The sequence below is a fragment of the Saccostrea echinata genome, unplaced genomic scaffold (assembly GCF_033153115.1).
Source record: "Saccostrea echinata isolate AGI-Se365-2 ecotype Australia unplaced genomic scaffold, CSIRO_AGI_Sech_v1 ptg000052l, whole genome shotgun sequence".
Lineage (NCBI taxonomy): Eukaryota > Metazoa > Mollusca > Bivalvia > Ostreida > Ostreidae > Saccostrea > Saccostrea echinata.
In genome coordinates this window covers 11,202,877-11,228,688 of record NW_026889801.1, presented here as the reverse complement: position 1 = coordinate 11,228,688, position 25,812 = coordinate 11,202,877, and the positions used below count along the sequence as shown (strand labels likewise).

Genomic DNA, 25,812 nt, shown 5'->3' with positions numbered 1-25,812 from the left:
AATGACTTTTCTGACTTTTGCCTAAACTCTCCTATACTCGGAATGAAAAAAAATACTACCTTACTTCTAAACTTTCTTATTTTCACTTAGTAATATAATTTCAACATGGGTGTTGTTTATTGGTTGAAAAAAAATTGATGATAAACAGATCTAGAAAATTTAATGTTTTGTAGTTGGATATGGCATTTATTTTAGCTTGTCAGCAAAAACAATCCATCATTATGTCAAATGTTGGCTGACGTTTTTCATACAAATTGTTAAGCCATTAGTTTCACAGTGAATTGTTTACGAACTTTTCCGTTTGTTCGATCATAACAAGGAGAACACAGTGGGTGTGACCGGTCGACAGGGGATGCTTACTCCTCCATGGCATCTGATCCTCCTCTGATTTTGAGGTCCGTGTTTGCTCTGCTCCAAACTTGTATCGTTTCATCGGACTTTTAATTACTGTCAATACTGAGAGCTTGATTTACTGTTCGTTATCTTCATTTTTCAATTTCACAGGATTTCACTCTTGAGACAGAATTTTTTTTTTTATAGATTTTCACTCGTGCTTTGCACTCGTGAAAACATCGAAAATTCTTTTCTACTGAATAAATTTCATATTCATTTAGTATCAAACTATAAAACATTGAATATCTTCTAGATGACTTCGTAACTAATTAAATATAACGAAATTAAATATTATAAAAACGTATTTTTTCTGAAGATATTATTTGTCCATCTATAACATTTAACGGATGATCACCCTAAATAAATAAAAGGTTTTGAATATTATTTGAACCAAGAATACAGATAGACACATTTAAAAAAAAACGCATAATTTTGTCTATATTTTAAATCATAATAGATAGAGAGCACATTCTATCCAGGTCTACATTCGGATGACCCTGTCACTCCCGGGTAGGCTGACACCACACTCTATCCATTTTTCGAGAAGTCTTGGGGTCGATGTTGGTGTACTTCCTATTTTTCCGAACGAGAATTGTTGTCCCCTTCTGTGTCGATAGAAACCTTTAAAAGACGATTTGGAAATGCCATAATGATTTCAGTTCATTTTTGTTCCTTGTAAAATAAAAGCACTTCTTTTAGGTGACATGAAAAAACTAAACACATTCCAAATATTTGAATGAAGGCGTTCAAGGCGAGGACAATATGCCCTGAAACAAGATATTTCTCAATTCTTAAAGTTCATTGAAAAATTACATTTTTCAAAAATGCTGATGCCAGTGTCATCTTTAACACATTAGATTTTCTAATTGATAAATAATTCATTTTTCATTTTTTATGGTTTTTGAAAAGAAAAAAGAGCCTAGAATCCTAACATATGACTCGAACTCTCTCCATAGCTGCAGGTAAGGCGTAATGTTAAACACGTTAACTACTACAATATGAAGTCTTCTTATCTGTGTCAGTTTGGTTTAAATGAAGCATATAATTTTTCAGAAATGTTCCATTTTCATAAAGAATGGGTTAAGATTCATTTTTTTGGAACATAAATAACATTTTTTTCGTCATTTAAAAATTAATTTTGAATCAAGACTATAACCAATCATATGTAAAAATATACTAAGCGTACTTGGCGAGGACGCCCCCATTAAAATTTTTCACAGTGATATTGCGAAAGAATACATTGACAAAACACCAGAGATTCTCAGTCAGAGGTATAAGTATATTGATTAATACATGTAAATTAAGAAATTGTATCAAAATTGTTTATTATACCTCTATTAAGAATACTCAAATTTGATTGGCTTGTATAGAAGGCTTTTAAACTCAATAATGACTCCAAAAAGTACCGTTTACAGCAATAATGACCTAGGAATCATTGCACGTGGGGTATAATGACCCGATCATTATAAATAATGACCGCTAAAAATGACCTGTTAATCTAAATTTAATTCAAATTTAAAAATTATTGCATACGGTAATGACTGTTCATTACAAAAAATGCCGTTTTAAAAATATGTATAGTCTTTTTATGATACGGAATAGGATTGCCCTTTAGACAGGTTGGGCACAGTTTTCAGTAAAAGGAAATTGTTCCTCTTTTCAGCAATAGCGAGCGCAGCGAGCAGCGCGAAGCGCCGCTCGCGAAGCGAGCTCAATAGACTAACGTGTAAGAACAGAGAAAATTCGGAATGAAATCTGTACATACGTCAGGCAAATTTTCTGGTGCAGCATTCCCAGAATTCCTTCGCTACCTGGGTTCCATGCGAAATTCTTACAAAACATAATTATTCATTAACGAGAAATACGTTTACTTTTCTTTCTTTGCAGAGAGCTTAAAAGAAACAAAAAATGATTACATCTACTCTAAAACGTATTTCATTTATTATTGCACAAGATCTTTAGTCTCGTTCAACCAGACGCTCGGCTGTCTCCGTAATTTCCGACGTCATGTGACGTAAGTCTAGACTGTGTCTTGTGCAGTTTGACGTTTGAAGAGGCGGATCAACGTTACAAGTGTAATTAAGCTGCTATAGCTTTTTCGATGGTACAACTGCGCTCGCCCCAACGGTCACACCATAAAACATATTTAAAAACATTACTGTATACAGGAATTTTCACTCGTTTACCCTCTTTTCTCGTGTTTGCTTTGAATAAAAGATTAAGTGCAAGAATATTTTCACATCCTGTAAATATTTATAGTCTATTAAGTGTATATATATGCTTAAAACTACAATATTTATCGCTGCAAAAACCGAAAAAAATGATGAAATATTTCTACGATATATATTTCTTACCGAAGCTTTTCTGTGTTAAAATTGTGAGATTGAATACGTTCAGCAATTGCTAACTCGTACATGAAATTATTCGTTCGAATTAAATTTTATAATCATATCTTTCAAAGACATCGTAAAAATAATTCTTAATACCACTGCTTCTTTTACAGAGGAAAATAATTAGATGAAATATTAGGTTTTAAAAGATAGTCATTCAAAGATGGTTTGAGAATGAATGCCCTTGTAAGATTCCATACTTTTTGTATCATTTATCAACAGGGAAAATTTAAGTAGAAGTCGTGGATTACTGCTGCACGTGAGTTTAAATTCCTATGCATGTTCGAAAGATGTCACTTCAATGAAAACAAAGCTGTGAAATTTTCCGTTTTTGAACTAATAATAATATACTTATAAGGGAAATATTCACATCCGTTGGAAGAATACGCATGATGTTGTACGATTTAATCTCATCTTCCTCCCGTCAGCAGCACTAAAGGACCGAAATTTTTTGTCAGCGAGGTTGGTTAAATAAAGTTTAAACACATCATATCGTATTTTTTATGCACTTTTTAATTAATACACGGATTTGGGCATTAGTTTAAAAATTACGAAAATTCACGTATACAGTAATGATTTTTATTACTGAAATGAGGTAACAATTCCCTTTTAGCGTAACAGTTATTGAGAAAAGGAAATGTGCCCAACCTGTTAGATGCGTCATAAAATTTATCGTTTTCATTGAAACTTTCGTTACAATGTCAAATTCAACGAATGCAGGCTCTTTTGTACAGTAAAAGTCTGCATCAGATTGTCATTGTACTCGGTATTTGTGAATTTATAAAAATGCATGTTACTGACAATCACAGAGTGTTTTAATAAATCGGCGGTGCAAAAACTAACAAGACTTACAGGCGAAAAGTAAACAACTTCTCTAGCGAATCCCGATCCCGCTGAAACACTGATAATAACAGTCCGTAAGTCTAATACACAATTGATTATTTTAGTAATTAAGCCTACAAAAATTGTCTTAACTTATATCGGTATAATAAAACAATTGATTACCCCTCATGAGTTCAAAATGGTGAAATAAGGACCCTCGACCTGGCCCACTCGCTGACCTGACCTGACCTTACCTGACCTCGGCCGCTACGCGGCCTCGGTCAGGTCAGGTCATCTCGAGGGCCAGGTCTCGGGTCCTTATTTCACCATGTTGACCTCATAAGGGGTAATTAATTGTTTAATATTATCAGCCTGAGAGAATTAAATATTGGTACTCACTAATTTATTCAAAAGACAATATATTGACAAGTGATTTTTAGATACATCTGTATTTTTTGTTTCAATAATATTATAAAGTTAAAAAATGGCATGCACCATAAACAAAATTTATTAAATAATATACAGAAATTTCAATTAGATAATTCCATAAATAACACTTTTCTCTCTGATGAACGAAGCTGTTGGTGCAACAACACCGACGACGTCAAAATGTTGCTCGTGGCCTTTGTGAATTTGTTCAGGAATCGTGCGTCTTTAAAAATCCATTCAAAGCATAAATTCGATACTTCGTTTGATTTTCTTTTACTTTACGAGTTATTCATTTCACACATACTATAGTTCTAAATGTATATGACATAAAGCTTATAGTATTTTTGTCGAAATGACAAAAATATAATTTCCTAGAGTTGTACAAAAAATGAATGATTTTGGTCAGGTCACGTTTTTCTGGGACACATCTCGTATATTAAGAATTATTTTTCTTGAAATAATTTTTTTTCTTAAAATGTGGGATAGAAATTGAAGAGTTAAACGAAAGACAACGGCAGCTTTAGGGAGATGGGCTACAAAGTTCACCTGCATAATTTTGAATCCTCGAATTTTGACCGACTCCCGTTATTTGAAAATTAAAAAATAAAAACTTGAATCCACATAACTTGAGATTATTTGCATATCAAAATATGATTTAGTGTGGTCCTGCTACTTTGGAAGATATTTGTTTAATTACCTAAATATTCCAATACAAAACTTTGATGTCTCTTTTTACCCACAGTTGCTTCGAAGAAACTTGAATCAGCGATTTCGAAGCTTGCGTACTGGTTCGGGGATGATTTGAACAATTATTAATGCACACGTTTTAAGGAAGCTCTCTCATAAGTTTTTTGCTTATTTTGGCCCAGTGGTTCTTGATCGAGAAGGAGACTTTTTCAACGTTTCAACCAAATTTTCACAATATCTTTATCTCTCCTTGAAAGAGACTGTGAGTAAAACAAAGTAAAAAAAATAAAATTCATGCATATATTTTGGGATAACAAAGCCTCTGAAATGATACCCTAAATATACTCTAAAATTACGATATACATGTAAGTGCTTAACCTACAGGCTAAATTTAAGGGTCATTAGGAATTATGACAGCCTCAAAGAAGCTACTAGTAATACGTTCGGTTTCCCATTAGAAGGTCAGTGACAAAGACGGTCCCTCGCCCCTCCCATTCGCCTTAGGAGTTCGCATAACATTTTGCATTGCTGTGCCTCTAAATCATAGATTTGAGTGAAAACACGGGTCAATCTTTACAATTGTACAAAGATTTTTTTAAAAAACAGAAAAAAAAAATTAAATTAAACACAGCACAGTTTTTTGAGATTAAAACATTATCCTGGTTGACGCTTACTTTCATTTCTACTTTGAGAAACAGTTTAATCTAAATAAAACAAAGAAGATGGGTGTGTTTAGCGTTTAACTTTCAGGAACCGTGTATACGAATCATTGAATACTAGTTCATATACCTATATAAGTCGAATCTTGGCTGACGTTTTTTATACTAAATGTGAAGCCATTTTTAAAACACTGAAGTGTCTACGGATTTTTCCGTTTGCCCGATCATGACAATCAGCAGCGGCGGGTGTGACCGGTTGACAGGGGATGCCTACACCTCCATGGCACCTGATCCCACATCTGATGTTTTTAGAGGTCCATGTTTGCTCTGCTTCAAAGTTGTATTGTTTCACTGGACTTTGATATTGATTATTGTTCGCTATCTTCATATTTTAAGCAGAGTTTTGGTCGGCTTACCACAGCAGGACACACTTTATAGAATAAAGTCATGATCATGCACAAAGAAAAATATTAATTTACAATGAAAAACCTTCTCATTTTAGTCTTACTGCTTATCCTTACAGTCACGATATCATGGTATCATTATCTATAATTAGGCCATTCCAAGTTTTTTTTATATGTTTAGCGGTCGCGTGCGCCTTGGTTTTTGGCATCCCTTACCAGAAAAAACAAACAAAATCAGGAGTCCTAAATTGATTATTTTGGTCAAAGATTTGGAAATTTGACAACTTCTTTAAATATTTCTCACTAGTATGTCATATTATGTATATTTTAAGCATTTAATACCTTGATTATACCAAACAGGAGATATTTCTATGAGAACAAGCTAATTCAGAGAATTTGTGTCCCCTGCTTAGGGGAAAAAGAAAAGCATGCGCAGTTCGGGGGGGGGGGGGTCGGACCCCCCTTGATTTGTAGAATTATTTAATGTATACATGTATATTGAAGCAAATAAAAAATGCCAATATGGATATAAGGATTTGATTGCTTATTCTTTAATATGTGTATAGAAGATTCTTTTTGTATAGAATATTTATCACACTGCATTAATGATTTTATGAGTTTGTACAAGCCAGACGTCATAACTTTTTCATTTCACATGCTGAATACTATCATTTATATAGTAAATCCAAAAAAAAAAAAAAAAAAAAATCCAAAAAAAAAAAAAAAAAAGAAGGATCGAGCGGGATTTTAACACGGGGCCTCTCACATGCTAATCGAGAGTCATACCCCTAGACAACGGAGGCACTTAATTAAACAGCAAAGTAAATGCAAACATTAGGTCAGATATAATGTTGATATTCACGTTCGATAATGTCTAAAATTTACACAATACATGGTGTATAATTAAGCCTTCAATAAACAGTTCTAATAGATGTAATTAGAATATTAAGTCCACCGAAAACCTGTATTATACGTAATAACTCTCCACATGCCCCTCTGCTAAAACTAGTGCCAAGCGACTTTTAATACTATAAATTAAAAAAAAGTGCGGGACACTTTGAGAGGGGTGAGAGAGGCCAAAGGGTGTTATGGTACAAAATTTCATTGCAAAAGCTTCTTGAGATATCGCCCGGAAACGAAAGTAGTACACACAGACGGAATGTATGAATTTACGAAATACAGACGGACGAACGGACGGACGGACAGACCCAAATCAATATCCCCCACTTTTAGTGAAAGCGGGGGACAAAAATGTCAAAGTAACCTAATTTTTTACAGCTTTTAATCCTCAAGAGTACATTCAAATATCATAAAAAAATTGAATATCATAGCTAAAATGTTGACCATTCTGTCGAAAATAATTTAAACTATATATAATTTTTTTTTTTTCAAAAACGTATTCATTTCTGTTGAACTTTATATAAAGAAAGAATTCCTTGTGGGGTGGGGATGGGGGTGAGGGGAGAGTGTGAATAATGGGTGCCATGCGTTTTCTTTTGCGCTTTTCGAGCTTACACTTTATGTGTAAGAGAAAAAAAACCTGGGAGATGCGTTTCCTTAATTTATTCCTATGATTTATAGATGATGGGAGACCACCAGATATTAGCTTTTCCCCAAAGGAATCAGCTTGTGTAAATGTGCTTCATTGGTATTTTAAAACTTATTTTAAGTGTATTGCGCCGATCGCGATAACACAGTGACATGTTACCTGTCTATGACAGTAAGGTTTCAATGATTATCGGATCGATTATGTCATCGAGCACTGTTTTTTTGGGTCTGTCTGTCCGTCCGTCCGTTCGTCCGTCCGACTCTCCGTCCGTCCGTCCGTCCGTCTGTATTTCTGTCTGTCTGTAACATTTTCGTTTCCGTGCGATATCTCGAGAACCCTATGAGCTTTCGCAATGAAATTTTGCATAGCAACTCCCTATGGCCTAAAAAAGAACCCTGTTGATTTGAGGTGAAAAGATCAAGGTCATAAATTCATAAATTCTGTCTGTTTTAACACTTTCGTTTCTGCGCGATATCTCGAGAACCCATTGAGCTTTTGCAATGAAATTTTATACCATAACTCCCTATGGCCTCTCTCGCCCCTCTCAAAGTGTCCCGCCCCCTTTTTTATTTATTGTATTAGTCGTTTGGCACTATTTTTAGCACAGGGGCAGGTGGAGAGTTATTACGTATAATACAGGTTGTCGGCGGACTTTATATTCTAATTACATCTATTAGAACTGTTTAGTATAGGCTTAATTAGACACTATGTATTGTGTAAAATATATATGTGATCTAATGTTTGCATTTAATTTGCTGTATAATCAAGTGCCACCGTGGTCTAGGGGTATGATTCTTGCTTAACAAGTGAGAGGTACCTGTTTCAAATCCCGGACGATCCGGTTTTTTTTTTTTTGATTTACTAAATGATAGTATTCAATATGTGAAATGACTTCGCCATGTACAAACTCATAAAATCATTATTACAGTGTGATAAATATTCAATATAAAAAGAATCTTCTACACATATTAAAGAAAAAGAATCTTCTACACATAATAAAGAATAAGCAATCAATTCTTTACATCCATATTGGCTTTTTTTTTTAATTTCCTTCAATATAAATCCAGGGGGGGGGGGGGAGGGGTGACCCCCCAAACTGCGCATGCTCTTTTTTCCCTAAGCGGGGGACACAAATTCTCTGAATTAGCTTGTTCTGTTTTCTTTCCATTCAAATTTTATCTACACCATGTAAGAGCTGCAAGAGTTACTGGCACCTTTGTCATAATTTATCTACTCAGAACAAACAATTTTGGGTCTTTCACTTTAAAGAAAACACACACACACACCCTCACACACACACACCCACCCACACACCCACCCACACACACACACACACACACACACACACACACACACACACACACACACACACACATATATATATATATATATATATATATATATATATATATATATATATATATATATATATATATATATATATATATATATATATATATATATATATATATATATATATATATATATATATATATATATATATATATATATATATTATATATATATATATATATATATATATATATATATATATATATATGCACGATGCTCATAGACTTCAAAAGAGTTTTTGAACAACCCCTTTCCTTACCTTGTGTGTTTGGTGCTCTCCAGTAATCTCCAGGCAATACGCCTTCCTGGGCAGACCCCAAAAGTTCACAGTGATCCTGCCCGTTGCCACTATTATCCGCAATGTTATAGTATATGCCGGTAGCTGTTTTGCTCAGAAATAGCTTGTATCTAATAAATGTGTAAATCATAAAATAAACTCAATAGATTTCTTGAATATGTATACATATAATTAGCTTAAGCAATAAATTGCTTTTTATATTTACATTCACATTGTTTTCTCTGTAATAACTCTTTCAAACTCTTTGAAAGGTAAGTGTGTTGATTTCTCAATAATTACAATTGAATGTAAAAAGTCAAGTTCCTAATATGCATGTCAATCTCTCGCGGCTGTCATTGTGTCTGACGTAAGGGGGCGGGGACTATGGAACTTAACATGGAATGCTTCGTGTATTTTAAATCTATTAGACAGCATTTTTTATTTATAATTTTTTATTTCACATATAAATGGAAATATAAGGGATCACCCGTGGCTTCTCCCGTTATGCAAATCATCCCACGTTCCCAACTGTCGTTGATACCCTGGCATACACAACAAACTAGATAGTGATTCCTTAAGTATACAATTATTAAAAAACAGGTACACCATTGCTTTATTGTGAAAGAATTTTTTCCGAGTCATATATATAAAAATAGAAATTGTAACACAATACTCTTTAAAACATAAATACAAAATAAATCAAATAGCAATGTACATATCAATTTTCCTTTAGCAATCTAAAGCATTCTTTTAGACAACGATAAAGCAATCTATGTAAAAGTTATGTTACTGATAAATTTTTAAGCTTATTTAAAAGTCAATTGCCAAAATAATGAATACAGAATATCAATTTTATTAAACTTTTTGAATGGAAAAGTTACAGCCAATTGGAAGAGAAAAAAAAGCAATCTTAAAGCATATCGGGGGTTTTCTTTGAAAAAAAAAATGTAAGAGAAAGCTGATACAATTCCTATGGTAAAAACAGTTATTTAGGTCTGGTTAACTTCAGTGTTTCCATTTTTATTAGTCCCCTACCGGTGAAACCGGAGGGGACTATAGGTTTCCTTTGAGTCTGTCCGTCCCTCTGTCCGTCCGTCTGTCTGTCTGTCTGTCCGTCAGTCTGTCTGTCTGTCTGTCCCTCTGTCTGTCTGTCAGTCTGTCCCACTTGGTTTTCCGCACTTTTTTCCTAAACGTCTGCAGATATTGAGCTTATTTTTAGTATGTGAGTGTATTTTGATGAGTTACAGATCAAGTTTGAATTTCGTTCCACTTCATTGATTTTTGACGGAATTACGGCCTTTTCAATTTTTACGTGTTTTCCGCAATTTTCTTCTAAACGCTTGCAGATATTGAGCTGATTTTTGGTATGTGGCTTTACCTTGATAAGTTATAGATCAAGTTCGCATTTCGTCCCGCTTCATTAATTTTTGACAGAATTATGGCATTTTCAATTCTTAACGGGAACCAGATTACATGCACTTGCCGGTAGGGGACTAGTATTGCTAATGCAATACTCTCAGAATGCTTGTTCATAAAAAGAGACAGCTTGTTAGTTTTTTACCATTTCCCCTCTCAAATCCAAAGAATTAAATATTTATATGATTGTCAATGAAACTTTTGATATTTCTAAAGTTTCTTTACTGATATAATTGCTCCGTTAACTTTTGAGTTACGTAAAACAAGTGACCAGACTATTGCCATTATTAGTCCCCTACCGCTGAAACCGGAGGGGACTATAGGTTTCCTCTGAGTCTGTCCGTCCGTCTGTCTGTCTAGCTGTCCGTCTGTCAGTCTGTCCCTCTGTCTGTCTGTCAGTCTGTCCCAATTGGTTTTCCGTACATTTTTTCTAAACGCTTGCAGATATTGAGCTGATTTTTGGTATGTGAGTGTATCTTGATGAGATACAGATCAAGTTTGCATTTCGTTCCGCTTCAATGACTTTTGACGGAATTACAACCTTTTTCAATTTTACAGGGTTTTCCGTGATTTTTTTTCTAAACGCTTGCAGATATTGAGCTGATTTTTGGTATCTGACTTTGCCTTGATTTTTGACGGAATTATAATTGCATTTTCAATTCTTAGCTGGAACCAGATTACACTTGCCGGTAGGGGACTAGTATTGCTAATGCAATACTCTGAGAGTGCTTGTTACTATTGTCATATATCGTGCCATAATACGAGAGGATTTTTTGTGCTTGGAGTGAATGTTACACAAAGGTATAAAGGGCTGATCAAGCGGGGAGGGGGGGGGGAGTTGCTTATTCAGTCTTTTCTGGATTTTCAGTTTAATCAAAAACTTAATCTTTGCCTTAGACAGAAATCATACACACTGGAAGCACGGGCAAACAAATTAACAATTCAATGTCCAATCAATCATCGGCTGTTCATGTCATAAATATTTTATCAAACATTTTTGCTATTTTTCTGCCTGACTACAAATCCTTACAAGGCATTGGCAAACCAGTCAAATTTATTGATAGTCTCAGTAGATCAAAACCAATTTATAAAAAAAACAAGTATTCTGAGAGTATTGCATTGGCAATACTAGTCCCCTACCGGCAAGTGTAGTCGGTTCCCGTTAAAAATTGAAAATGCCATAATTCTATAAATATCATTGAAGCGGAAGGAACTGCAAACTTAATCTATAACTAATCAAGGTAAAGTCACATACCAAAAATCAGCTCAATATCTGCAAGCGTTTAGAAGAAAAGTGCGGAAAACCCTTAAAAATTGAAAAGGACGTAATTCCGTAAAATATCAATGAAGCAGAACGAAATGCAAACTTGGTCTGTAACTCATCAAGATACACTCACATACCAAAAATCAGCTCAATATCTACAAGCGTTTAGGAAATAAGTGCTGAAAACCAAGTGGGACAGACTGACAGACAGACAGAGGGACAGACAGACGGACGGACAGACCTGCAAGCGTTTAGGAAAAAATCTGCAAGCGTTTAGGAAAAAATCACGGAAAACCCTGTAAAATTGAAAAAGGTTGTAATTCCGTCAAAAGTCATTGAAGCGGAACGAAATGCAAACTTGATCTGTATCTCATCAAGATACGCTTGCAGATATTAAGCTGATTTTTGGCATGTGAGTTACAGATCAAGGTTGCATTTCGTTTCGCTTCATTGATTTTTCACGGAATTAGGACCTTTTCATTTTTTAAGGGTTTTCCTTGATTTTCTTCCAAACGCTTGCAGATATTGAGCTGATTTTGGCATGTGACTTAACCTTGATGAGTTATAGATCAAGTTTGCATTTCGTCCCGCTTCAATGACTTTTGACGGAATTCTGGCATTTTCAAGTTTTAACGGGAACCAGATTACATTTGCCGGTAGGGGACTAGTATTGCTAATGCAATACTCTCAGAATGCTTGTTAAAAAAGAAAGAAAAAAGAAACCCACTTCTTTTCTGATTTGTTCCTTTTTTGTCTTTTTGTTGCTTTTTGCAATAACAGCAATTATTCTCTGAATTATCTTGTTAATATGTACCCTATTTCACTCGAATTCAACTCAACGCATCAACTTTCTTTCAATAAAGTACTAAATATTCAATTCAGTTCTTATTACAAAGAAACTCTATAGTTTTGAAAATTACAATTATTTTCACAACTTGGTTCTACGAGAAGATCAAAATCAAAAATATCGTTAGCAAAAGTGATAGTTACATATTTACATGGGAAAAATGAACAACATGCAGATTTCGTACATAGTATTGATCTAAAAGTAAATTAGACTGAAATGGCTTTGCCCCAATACACACAACCTGCTTGTCAGAAAAAAAATTGAGTGGGAATTATCTGTGATCAGATATGGGACCCGAAATAAATTCTAGATCTTCCCTTTAGAAATGCCGACTGTTGTCTCATGTTTTCGTATACATTTGCAGAAAAAAATGATAATTACACTCACACACACGTCGAATGTAATATATTTCACTTTCTACTTTACATCGAACAAATCCAGAAATTAACACAAGGAAGTGCAAATAAACTTGCAAATGTATTCAAACATGCAATTTTGCAGTTAGGATCTGGATGGACAGAGGTAGAATGAATGATCATTTTCGGTATTTTCAGTGATGGTGTCATGTTACTTTAACAATTTGAAACACACACATGAACTTGAGATTACAAATTTTGTAAGTCATGATATGCATATGTGCATGTTTAATAAAAACATCACATATCGTATCACAATGTATCATTGTAACTCATAATTATTTCAAACAAAGTTTAAACTCTCTTGTGAATGATTCTCATTTATTTTCACTTATTTTGATAATGAAGAAATAAAAGAAAATACGTATTTCCCCATAACTTATGTAGCTTTTCAGGGCTTCAATACCCGAATATATTTAAATAAAAACAGTTACCCGATTACTTATTGATAAAGGCAGCTGCTAAATAAAACAAAGTAGCAAAATTTCATAAGGTTTTTACGAAGATTGCGGGTTTAAAATTGTTTATTTTTCATTACATAATGATTAAAATATGTTTCGTTTTCTGTTTTAAAAGGTCTGCAAATCTGTAACCTACTTTTGAAATCAATTATATCCTACGTTTTTACGCTTTACACAAAATGCACTGATAATTGAACACTCAACCCAATAGAAACTTATTTAAAATGTGCTATTTTGATAATAAATTATATTTTCTTGCATAGATTTAAAAGACTGTGATCTTCAAATTAACTTTCATCAGATATTTATTATATGAAAAAAAAAAACCATATACAAAGTATACCTTGTCGAATTGCATGTCATCACACCAAGATAAGGGGCAGAAGAATAGTTTGTTTTCGTTACGTACTGGGACCCGCCTTCACATCCATTCCAGCTAGCATCATACGAAAAATTATACAGCAACCAACAGTGGCTTGATTCTAAGCAATCTAGGTGGAGAGAAAGTTATTAATGTATCATACATAAAATTAGTGCATGAAAATAATTAATCAAAGCTCTTTAAAGAAAACTAGGATCATCAGTAAACAAATAAAGAACATATAAAAGTGGGTACAAGAATAGTTATTTATATAAAATTTGTTTCAAATTGTTTGAAAGAAAATATCCTGTCGATCTATAACGTCTGCTAAAAAAGAATTTATATATATATATATATATATATATATATATATATATATATATATATATATATATATATATATATATATATATATATATATATATATATATATATATATATATATATATATATATATATATATCTATCTATCTATCTATCTATCTATCTATCTATCTATATCTATATCTATATCTCTCTCTATATATATATATATATATATATATACACAGACCCTAAAACGTGCTACTACACCACTTGCACGGTTCGGTTCGGTTCGTTTTGTGTACGGTACGGTACGCTTCTTGCACGGAACGGTACGCTTTGTGAACGGTACGGTTCGCTTTGTGCACGGTACGGTACGCTTCTTGCACGGAACGGTTCGTTTTGTGAACGGTACGCTTTGGTGAACGGTATGTAAATTAAGTGGGCGGAGCCTGTACGCTTTAGTTATTGATTGGCTACTTCATAAAGTCGTTTTTTCTTTATTATAATCTCTTTATTTTATATAAATGGAAGGACGATATCGCAAGCATTTTTTACTAAGTTGTTTTTAAGTTTAAACTGTTATAAATATTTCCTTTTTACAGCTGTATTTTTGTTATTACATGTAACTAGCCGTCTTAATAAATGTATCTTTATTAAATTTACTTTCTGTATGAACTACTTTCAATTTTTAAGATAAAATAATTTTAGTTGTCTATTTATTATCTCATTTTATACACCATCGCCTTATGGTTCAGTAACTCGGAAATAAATCGAACATATCAACAAACACTGTATAACAAGGATGAAAAAATATATTTTGGTTGCGTCGCCATAAAAGGCCTTTCTGTATTTTTTTTTTTAAAGAATAAGCGTACATATGTTTTTTTTTTCACTTTAAATTTTCCTAATTGAATATAATTGTTATTTTAAATATTCACTTATCACACTTTAAAACAAATGAGATTGATTTTATAAATCCCTCATGCTTTCATTTCGTCTACCATTCTTTTTACGTTCTTGTCACTGTTGCTTCATTTTAAAAAACAAACAAACAAAAATTTTCTCTTGACCGAATGATCAAATAAACAATAAAAAATAAGTTATTATTTTTATTTGCGAGGAATTATATATATATTTTTTTTTACATAGACTTCTTAGGTCTCTTCTTTGGCTCGCTAGGAAAAATACATTGAAAAGAAATCAGTGCACACAATTAGTGCAAAATATTACTTTATTTTTTGTGCGCGTAATTGTTTTCCTTTTTACATAAATTTTCCATCAATGTATAAACACGCTTTTTGAAGTGAAGTTACAATTAAAAAAAAGAGGTTAAGACAGCTACAATTCCATCTACAATGTATAAATGTATATAATATAAACGTATATTGACTGCAAAGACAGATTTCCGAAATAAATAATGTCAAAATGTTAGAAATAAATAGTCCGTTTTCAATTACCTTGAAAATAAATAATATGCAGCCATGATGTCCTCAAAAACTTTGAAAATGAATAATATGCCCATGCTGAGTGCTACCCCCCCCCCATTTGATTTGTTTCCTTGTCAAACTCAAACTTTTTTTTATTGAAGATCTAGAAGAAAAGCTGACTGCACATGAAATTCTATATATATATATATATATGCTGATTAAAACTGGTTCATTGTTGTGGACTTACTGTTTAAGACAGCGAACTGTTGATACATGTGTGAATGTAGGCATATCTGGACTAACGGGATTAGATACGGTTCAATATACACAGCTCAAGTTTTTACCTGTGCACGTGTGAAGACAATACTTGATCGAAATTTTCAAATGTTTTAGAGTAAATAACGAAAGTATAGAAATACGTCAGTCTAGATAACGAGACTATGGCAAGAAATGTACAGTGTTTCTTAAAAAAAAAAAAACAAACAAACTTGGATGAACACGCATGCACGGACTAAGCATTTTTTTTTTTTTTAGATTAAACTGGGCTTTATGTGTAAATTCCAGATAACATATTTTACCTGCAGGTTTCAGTGAATAAGGCAAATTAAATGGAAAAATGCTTTAAATAAAAATTAATTCTGACTTATATGATTTGTTTTTTGATTACGTGTATTAAACTGAAAATTCCATGCGAAAACGTGGCGATCAAACTTTTTGACAGTATGTTATATTGGCGATAACATCTTGAGTTGGTCAGAAGAGTGTAAACCAACACACATTATTTAATATATACATCGCCTTTATTTATTTTTTTTCTAGTGATGGAGAGGCGTTTAAATTTTAACATGTCCGCTTTCAAATTGACAATTTAGTTCGTAATTTTTTTTTTTTTTTTTTTTTTTTCAAATTTTGTTATTGTTGTTGTTGCTAAATCTGCAATCATTTCTCCCTAAAATTATTACTTACATGAATAAAAACTTATTTTAAGGGGTTGGTTTCTGAAAATAGCACAGAATCCGTATACATTTTTCAATGTGTCTTTGTTTCCGAGAACAGTTCATAGAGACAAGAATAGGGTAGATAAAAGCTATAGAAATAAACGATAAAGTATTTAATTCACTTTTATTTATTATAAATTGTACAGGAAATATTACGATGCTGCATTTTATATGAAAAAAAAAATGTTAGTCAAGCACAACCCGATCATGCATAGCGAATAAGGAATCGCCTCACACTCTGTCGAGTTGTTTTGAAGTCGTAACTAGTTTTGAGTAGTTTCCTTATATTAACAGATGTAAGTCCAGATGCATGGTACTTAATAATAATATTTTGAATCTCTAGGGTTATTTTCCGTCCGTCTTTAACAGGCGCTGTGTCGAAAGAAATAGAAGAAAATTACTTACTGTATTGGTCATTGCAAGATTCGGAATGCTTTCTGGGCGTGGCTTGCATAATTATTTCAAAAATTATTCATGAACGGTACGGTTCGCTTTGTGCACGGTACGGTTCGCTTCTTGCACGGAACGGTTCGTTTTGTGTACGGTACGGTTCGCTTTGTGCACGGTACGGTACGCTTCTTGCACGGTACGGTTCGTTCTGTGTACGGTACGGTTCGCTTTGTGCACGGTACGGTTCGCTTCTTGCACGGTACGGTACGCTTCTTGCACGGAACGGTACGGTTCGTTTCTGAGGTGTAGTAGCACGTTTTAGGGTCTGCATATATATATATATATATATATATATATATATATATATATATATATATATATATATATATATATATATATATATTATATATAATGAATTCGTGGAAAATTACACCAGACGATGTCCAAACATGAAAAATAAAACATTGACACTCTGTCAAAAGGTAAAAAAAATATCAGATGGATGTTGAAATCTCGAATAAAGCAGGTAAGGGGCAATATGAAAACCACCTATCCTTCTTTTTCAATAATTCAGAAGTGAAAAAATAATTAGATAGATTACACGATCAATATGCACTAGCTCCAGTTGACAAAGCAGGTAATAACATTGTCTTTGTTTGTAAGGCTCATTATTTTATTTATATTATAGAGGAAGTTAGATTTAATTCTGCAAGTAGTAATTCAACTTATACTCATAGTTCCTTTTCTAAGGAGGAAATTCTTCAAAATCACATGCCTGTTTTAAGGATTTTCAATATTCCCAACAGTCAATATAAAATTTGACTACAACACTTATACTGTACTCCTAAACTGCATAAGAATCCTTACAAAGATACATAGTGCGCTCCAGTGGTGTAAATCAGATGTGGATACTTTAAAACTCCAAGGAACTTTTAGAAAATTGGAAATAACAAAATTTTACCAAAATCAATATCATCAAAATGTACGACGTTGTACAACCATTCCTCACATAATTTAAAGTCCAGGCTTTTTGACATCATAGACAGCTGGGTTTTTTTTATTCCCCCGTATTGAAGTTTCGGGGGTATATAGTTGTCGCCCTGTCCGTCCGTCTGTCTGTTTGTTTGTCCGCAAAAACTTTAACACTGTTCATAACTTTTGATTGGTTGGAGCTATGGCTTTCATATTTCACATGTATATTTCTTGTGACAAAACCATTCTTCGGGTACCATAACATTTGACATTTTGTCCTTGGAGTTTGACCCAGTTTTACAAAATTTTACCCAACTTTACCTTGGCCATTGCTTTTGAACAGTTGGTTCCAGGACTTTCATACTTCACATGTGTATTCCTTGTGATAAGACCTTTTTTAGATACCAACAATTATAGCCCATTGACCTTGACCTTGGAGTTTAACCTACTTTTGGAAAACTTTAACCTTGGCATTTCTTTTGAACAGTTGGTTCTAGGGCTTTCATACTTCACATATGTAATCCTTGTGACAAGACCTTACTTTGGATACCAACAACTTTGACCCTTTGACCGTGACTTTGGAGTATGACATACTTTTGAAAAACTTTAACATTGGCTATAACTTTTTAACTGTTGATGCTAGGGCTTTTATTCTTCACATATGTAATCCTTGTGACAAGACCTTCCTTTTGATACCAACAACTTTGACCCTTTGACCTTGACCTTGGAGTTTGACCTACTTTTAGAAAACTTTAACCTTTGTCATAACTTTTGAACAGTTGTTGCTAGGGCTTTCAATCTTCACATGTGTATTCCTTGTGACATGCCTTCCTTTATATACTAACAATTATAGCCCATTGATCTTGACTTTTGAGTTTTACCTACTTTTGGAAAACTTTAAGCTTGGCATTTCGTTTGAACTGTTGGTTCTAGGGCTTTCATACTTCACATATGTAATCCTTGTGACAAGACCTTAGTTTGGATATCAACAACTTTGACCCTTTGACCGAGACTTTGGAGTTTGACCTCCTTTTGAAAAACTTTAACCTTGGCCATATCTTTTAAACGGCTGGTGCTAGGGTTTTCATATTTCACATGTGTATTTCTTGTGAGAAGGCCTTTCCTTGGGCACCATTAATTTTGACCCTTTGACCTTGAAGTTTGACTTACTTCTACATGAGAAGAAGTCTCTTGCTGTGGCATTCAATTCAACACTGAGATATATCGGCAACGTTTTATGAATAAACAATATTCATTTTCACTTCTACGTTGATTCGATATATCCCTTTGAACTCGAAATAAAAGATTCCACAAAGTCTGACACATCTGTTTCATTTATGGATATTTTACTAGAAAAAGACGTTAATAGTAACATAACAACAAAACTTACGATAAACGTGATGACTTTAACTTTTCTAACGTCAACTTCCCTTATTTATGTAGCAATATACCATAAACACCTGTATATGGAGTTTACATAACAATTCACAGTGCTCAACGGTGATTTAATTATCATCATTAAAGAATTACAGGACAGTCGGGGTAACGACATGGTGCTTTAACAGTAATTAGATAATTATGAAATTGATTTCACTGCAATGTGTATCAGTAACGATTCTCTGATAAAACTAACAGTTCAAGTAGCTTTATCTCATCATTTTCATTCCCAATGACCGTGTAGTGTATAGCAGCGCCTCGAGAATTCCATCACCATCGAAAGCAAGTTTTTAACTTTCCTAGATGACCGAGCGGTCTAGCGCGCTGTTCGTGCACTTCTAGGAGACAGGTTCGAGAGTTAGGCCTCTGGATGGGGTGGAAGTGGGAGTGAGTATCCTTGTAAAACGTTTTCTTTGTGCTCTCTCTCTCTCTATATATATATATATGTATGTATACTGGTAATCAAGTACTATAGAACATAGAATAAACAGCCCACCTAAGGCCGTAATGACATACGCAATGTAGTTTGGAACTTTTTTTCTTATTCCCTATATATATGATGAGCTCCAATTAATCAAAGCCCTTTTTGCTACTTTTATTAAGTCTAATGATGCTTTACACCTCTTCCAAAACAATTTTGAGGAAACACCAGCTAAAACTGTATGTCTGGAATTTTTTCTTTGAAAAGCACAAGGACTTTTATCATTTGATATCTAATCAAAACTCCTAGTAATGTATGCTAACGTTTGTCTAAAACGTAACATCTGATGCAATGATGACTTAAAATTTAGAAAATCGTTAGAAATTATCAATATGTAAGGTAAGCTGTCAGGTATGTTGTAAGGGTTTGTTCCCGTTTTGCACACATTTGATTACCTAAAGTAGTATGAAAAATGGGACTTTGTCCAGTTATGATAATTACTTAATTGCTATAGACTGTATCATAGTTGGGAATAAGGAAAGAAAAGGAAAATAAAACTCAAGAAAAGGTCATTTGTGTTTGATACTTTGATTATTTATAAAGCATAATATTAAACTATATTATAATAAAAGCAGAAGATATCATGAATACTTATCAAATTTGTATTTATAACTCTTTATCTATTATGAATGAAAAAAAAAACTGGCTACGTATTTCTAAGCTTCTTCTTTCTTACAATACACTGGTAAAATACAGGTAATTCCAGATAAATCCGATATAGAAAGCAAACTATAATTCTTATTAAAACACATTTCATACATATTGTTCTCTACCTAAATATCAAATTTGCGCAAAATAGGAACACACCCATACGTTGAGTCTATTCTTAGAAAGGGTTATTTGTATCGAAAACTTCATTGGATGGACTTCCTTAAAGAGCAGGTATCAGATGTAGAAAACATATCTCTTTGAATATATGTTAAGTCTACCTTCATGACATCCTTTCAAATATATATAAAATGTAATAAACATTGTTACAAACCTTGCCTTTCCAAAGGGCCAGTCATGTTGTTGACCATATATGTGATATTTCGCTCTAAATCTTCCCTCATCTTCAAAATTTTTTCAAATGTATTTTCACTACGGTTCGCTATGATGCGTTGTGTTTCAGAGAGTATTCTTTGATCTTCATTGCGCAGCTCACCCAGTGTAGACTGGATTTTTTCCTGCACGGTTGATAAATCTCTCATTTTATTTTCTGAAATACAATAAAGTTTAAATAAAGATAAAAGGAATTTTACATTTTTCATCGCGAACTATATAACTACTGAGAAAAAACACATCTGTAATTATTTTTTTAAATCGCTTTGTAATTTTTAAGTTAAGCATAAGGCTGCCCAATCTTTAAAGTACAAATCCTGCCTCAGTTATTGTGCTGAATTGTACCTCCTTTTTATCGCAGAAAAAAAAATCACTACAGCTTTACCTGTATTAACATGACTCTATTCTGATTAAATCGTCTTAATAAATCACTTAAACTTATTTGTTGGAGGGGGGGGGGAGGGTTGGTAGTTGGGATGGGGTGGAGGGACTCTCAATCGTAAGACAGTCAGTTTCAATATATTTATAAAGAACTCTAGAGCATCTTGAAAAACAACCCTTTTCAAATGGCATTGGAGAATATAATTTGGGCCTTGATTTCATTTGACATGAAATGCGGGTGCTTTAATGCCATGTAAAACACGACACCTAGGTAAAAATTTAAGTTATTTTATATGTAGATTTAGTTTGATTTTCCAAATAGAGAAACGAAGAGGATTGATGTACGAGGGTTGTTAGAAAAGTTCGCGGACATCTTCTATTGTGAGCGCGCTATTCGAATAAAACCAGTAAAACTCTGCAGATAAAAAATATACGTATTTCCCCATAAATATTCAAAGATTTGGTGTTTTCCGATGATACTTAAAAATGTACAGATACACGAGGGCCATTCAAAAAATTCGTAGACAATATCGCTTTATGATTTATGATCAACACATGTTCAAGTGCAAAAACATTCATTTTGTCGTTGTGTGTAGTTTCATTCCATTTGAATAAAAGGAATTTAAGTTATTTAACTTTAAATCAACATGTTTTGACACCACGGAGCACTCTTAACTACATTGTAACGTCAAAAACAACGTCGTGAAAGTTACAATTACTCTCCCTCGTCATTTCTCACACGGTCTGTAGCGCCTTATTAACTCATTAAAAATGTCTCCATAATAACTGACACACAGTTTGCTAATTCGAGTACGAGGGGTGATCAAAAAGTTCGCGAACTAATTGAATAACTTCCATAAAAGAAATGAAATTAGGTTTTAGTGCTCATTATTTTTTAAAGTAGTCCTCTCCAATTTAAATGCACATCTGCCACCGTTCTGCCCATGCGCGAATCACGTGACACAGGCGGTCACGTGACATGCTCCGAAGCGTTCCGTTCACAGGGTGTAAAAGATTTTCCCGAGTCTTATATTTCTTACCATGCAAGTTAGTTTTTATAACAAGAACAATCAACTTGTCAAAAATGGCCAAATCTCGGCAATTGGATGGGTGGATAAGGATATCCTTTCCAGGAATGAGCATAGTGACCATCACAACCCGAGTCTTCTGTCTTGGGAGCGACGTTTGTCCAATGTGGATATCAGGCATGGCGCTTTCGTTTTATCATATCTGATATGATTTAAGTCTAAATTAAACGATATTTTAGGGATTTAATAACTGTATTATTGTTAAGATATTCAACTATTTTTCTAACTGTAACTTGGCGGTCTTTCATATCAAATTGCTCAGCTGAGGACGCATCTCTTCCCCAGCTTGCTTTCATTGGGCGAGAGAACAAACATAATTTTTAACCATCTCCCTTCTTTCACTAAAACAATCAATCCAATTAATAATTGAACTCCTGGCAAGTCTTTTGTCTTCATAAACTTTGTACAAAGTATTATATGCTACTGCAAAGGAATTTCCAAGATACACATTAAACTTTACAGCCGTTCGTTGCTCGAGTACGACTGAGTCAATCATTTTTTGTCACAAGTAACCTACCTAATGACGTCATTTTCACATTGTGACGTCACAAACATGGAGCAAAACATGACATAAAAGTGCTATATATAGAACACATGTATGACTATATGTGTGCCAAATTTCATTCTGATCTGAATTGTGGTTTTGAAATTATAGAGATAGTTCGCGAACTTTTTGATCACCCCTCGTAGCATAAGTTAGTTTGTCAGTGTTTTCAAATTCCTTACTTCGTATTTTTTTTTTATTTTTATAAGTTCTACAACAATGAAGCCGCATATAACTTTCCATGACGTTACCAAATCTTTTGACCAGATATTTAATGAAAATCAGTTTCCTCACAGACGGCACATTGTCCGATTCAAAGTCTCTATCACTCAAACACTGTCTTTACCATTAATATACAAATGCATGACTCACTTCTGATATATTTCCTGGTTTTTCCGGCATTTTCAGAGTTTGTGAAAGGGTTACCCGTGTGCGAAACAAAATTATACTACTACTCACTGCTTCGTGACGTCCTTTAACGTCACCTTTTATCGCTTTTTTTAAAGAGGACTTCCTGTCTTCTAAAATTGATTTCTCTCTAAAGAAGAAATGTATTGAATTACAATTAGGTACTTAAGATTATAAAACAAGATTTATTCGAACGTTTTCATTTTATTTTGTTTAAGCGCCATTTGTTGGTGATATAAATATAGACATAATTAAATGTATTGGTAAAGAATTATTCAATTTTGACCTTGCTCCGTAACCCTATTTTTGCAGTTTTAAATTTTAAGTATAATTTGGATATTTATCATGATATAGTTGCATTTTTTAATTCAAATTACTTGGATTTATTGTTAAAGTATGTCTGCCAAAATTGGTTATAATATGGCGTGAAATAAAAATGTTATGACAAAAGTCTACGAACTTTCTGAATAACCCTCATATTATTTAGATAAAACGTGCTTCACGGAGCATGACACTTTTTTGCACGTTCACATTACATAGATTTTTTTTTTTTTTTTTGAAATTCAAAAATTGCACTGTTGTAGTGCATTAAGATTTGTTACATTTAAACTGTTACTACAATTTCCATGAAACATCTAATGGCAAAATTTTGAATTAAATTGGAGAGAATTTTGAAGTAGGAAAAAGACATGAAAATTCTATAGAAATGAAAGATATTTAGAGCTTTGAAAAAAAAAAAAACATTTAACAGGTTTGGAGTCAGGTTGTCACGTCACCGAACGTCAAGAGGTTGCTCCGTGAATCTTAGTCATTGTATATATTCAAAATTTTAGTAAATGGACCTGATTTTTTATATACTAAGAAACAAAAGATATGAATTTAATCAGTCACATGTCATTCTTCAAAGTACACAATAAATTTTCCGTGAAACAATGTGTCCGCGAACTTTTCTAACAACCCTCGTAATTATTGATACTGATGTAACAGCTTGTTTCAGAAGCACAAAAATGACCACGAAATATTACATTTACATACCTTGGATACCGTACTTAGCATAGACTTTATCGGTAAAATTACGAAGAAAACCTACAGAATTATTGACGTTGAGTAGGTCATTCTGTACGTTTGCTATTCTTTCAGATGTGGCGTTATGGTTGTATTTCATCTTCTGTTCTATTTCACTAAACATTGTTTTATATTCATGCTGCACGTTCCCTATCGTTTCCGATGTTTCGTTTTGGTTAATTTTCATTTTCTGTTCTATCTCACTCAACATTTTATCATGCTCATGCTGCACGTTCATTATCCTTTCAGATGTATCGTTGTGGTCATGTTTCATCTTTTCTATTTCATTTAACATTTTTTTATCTTCATGCCGAAGATCATCGGTACTTTTTCTTACTTCTTCTGCGTTGTTTTTCATGGCTGCCATTTCATTTTTCACGTTAATCATGTCGTTGATCAATGAATACACTTGTTTAAGTAATGATAGCCTCATCAATGTTTCTTGATTTATCTGGTTCTGCAGATTGTTAATGACAATTTCATTTGATTCGCATGAGGATCTTACACTAATGCCATCTTCTGCCTTCTTTTCCGTCAGTGGCGAGTGGGAATCTACTACGGCAAATAATATCCAGAGAAATGCACAGTGTAAAAACATCATTGTTCAAAGCGCGACACTAAATGTTAAGAGCCATTCTCTGTAATGACTTGAACTTTTATTTAGGAGCTGTGGCACGCATAGTCTCAGAATTTCTCCAAACTCTCTATGATAAAAGTCTTTGATACCGTTAACTCAAATCAGGCAAAAATTGGTTGCTACGTGTCATGCTTACCATAGCAACATGTCCTAAAGTTTGAAAAATGGCATTTTTCAACATCTTCAGAGTCCCACAGTTAACGTTTGCAGCAAAGCAAACAAGTTGCAATGACTGTTTCTGAAAGTTGAAGGCCTGGTGTCTTAAATGCATGATAAACATGTTTGGTAAATCATTTATAACATACGTTACTATGGAAACAAAGTATTCAAAAGTAATAGTTTTGTTCATTTAATTTTATAAAGTCATACACTTAAGAATAAAAACAATTATAGGTTGATATGCAAGCAAATAATAGAGAAGAGATCCTTGTAACATATACCAAGGACAAAATATGATATTTCTTATAGGTTGGCAATGGTTGCCATGGTTTTAATACCACGAAGGGATTTTAAATTTACTCTCATAGTGTTTTAATCTTATCCTATCTTTTTAAAAAGCATATTTCTATATAACTTATGATCAAATTTTAAAGGCAATGGTGTGACCGTAATTTTCACATTTCAAAAAATTCAATTTCATTTCTTTAAATAGTGCGTTGCTATGGAAATAAGGCGAAAAAACATGCATAAAAATCTGAAAAAATACTCTGTTTCCTTGGATACGTACCGTTGTATGTAGATTCCCAAAACTTTAATGATTGATATATGTGAACAACTAACCTGACTTTCAATTTTGACTATCACCCAATCTCTAACTGGATGCAAAAAGCTGGCACATAGGGTCTAATATTGACAAAAAATTAACAAAATCGAACATTTTCTCTTCTTGGTAACCATAGCAACAGTGTT

General features: G+C 33.3%; 1 protein-coding gene across 1 annotated transcript; it reads right to left on the bottom strand.

Moving 5' to 3' along the window:
• Nucleotides 1-874: 874 nt before the first annotated feature.
• Nucleotides 875-24,893, bottom strand: LOC133204357 (centromere-associated protein E-like). Its single transcript, XM_061340080.1, has 5 exons — nt 24,237-24,893; nt 20,722-20,937; nt 13,711-13,858; nt 8,946-9,094; nt 875-1,014 (listed from the first exon to the last, which is right to left on the bottom strand). Exons 1-5 carry the CDS (start codon nt 24,865-24,867, stop codon nt 875-877), a joined length of 1,284 nt encoding a protein of 427 aa, XP_061196064.1. The 5' UTR covers nt 24,868-24,893.
• Nucleotides 24,894-25,812: the final 919 nt, after the last annotated feature.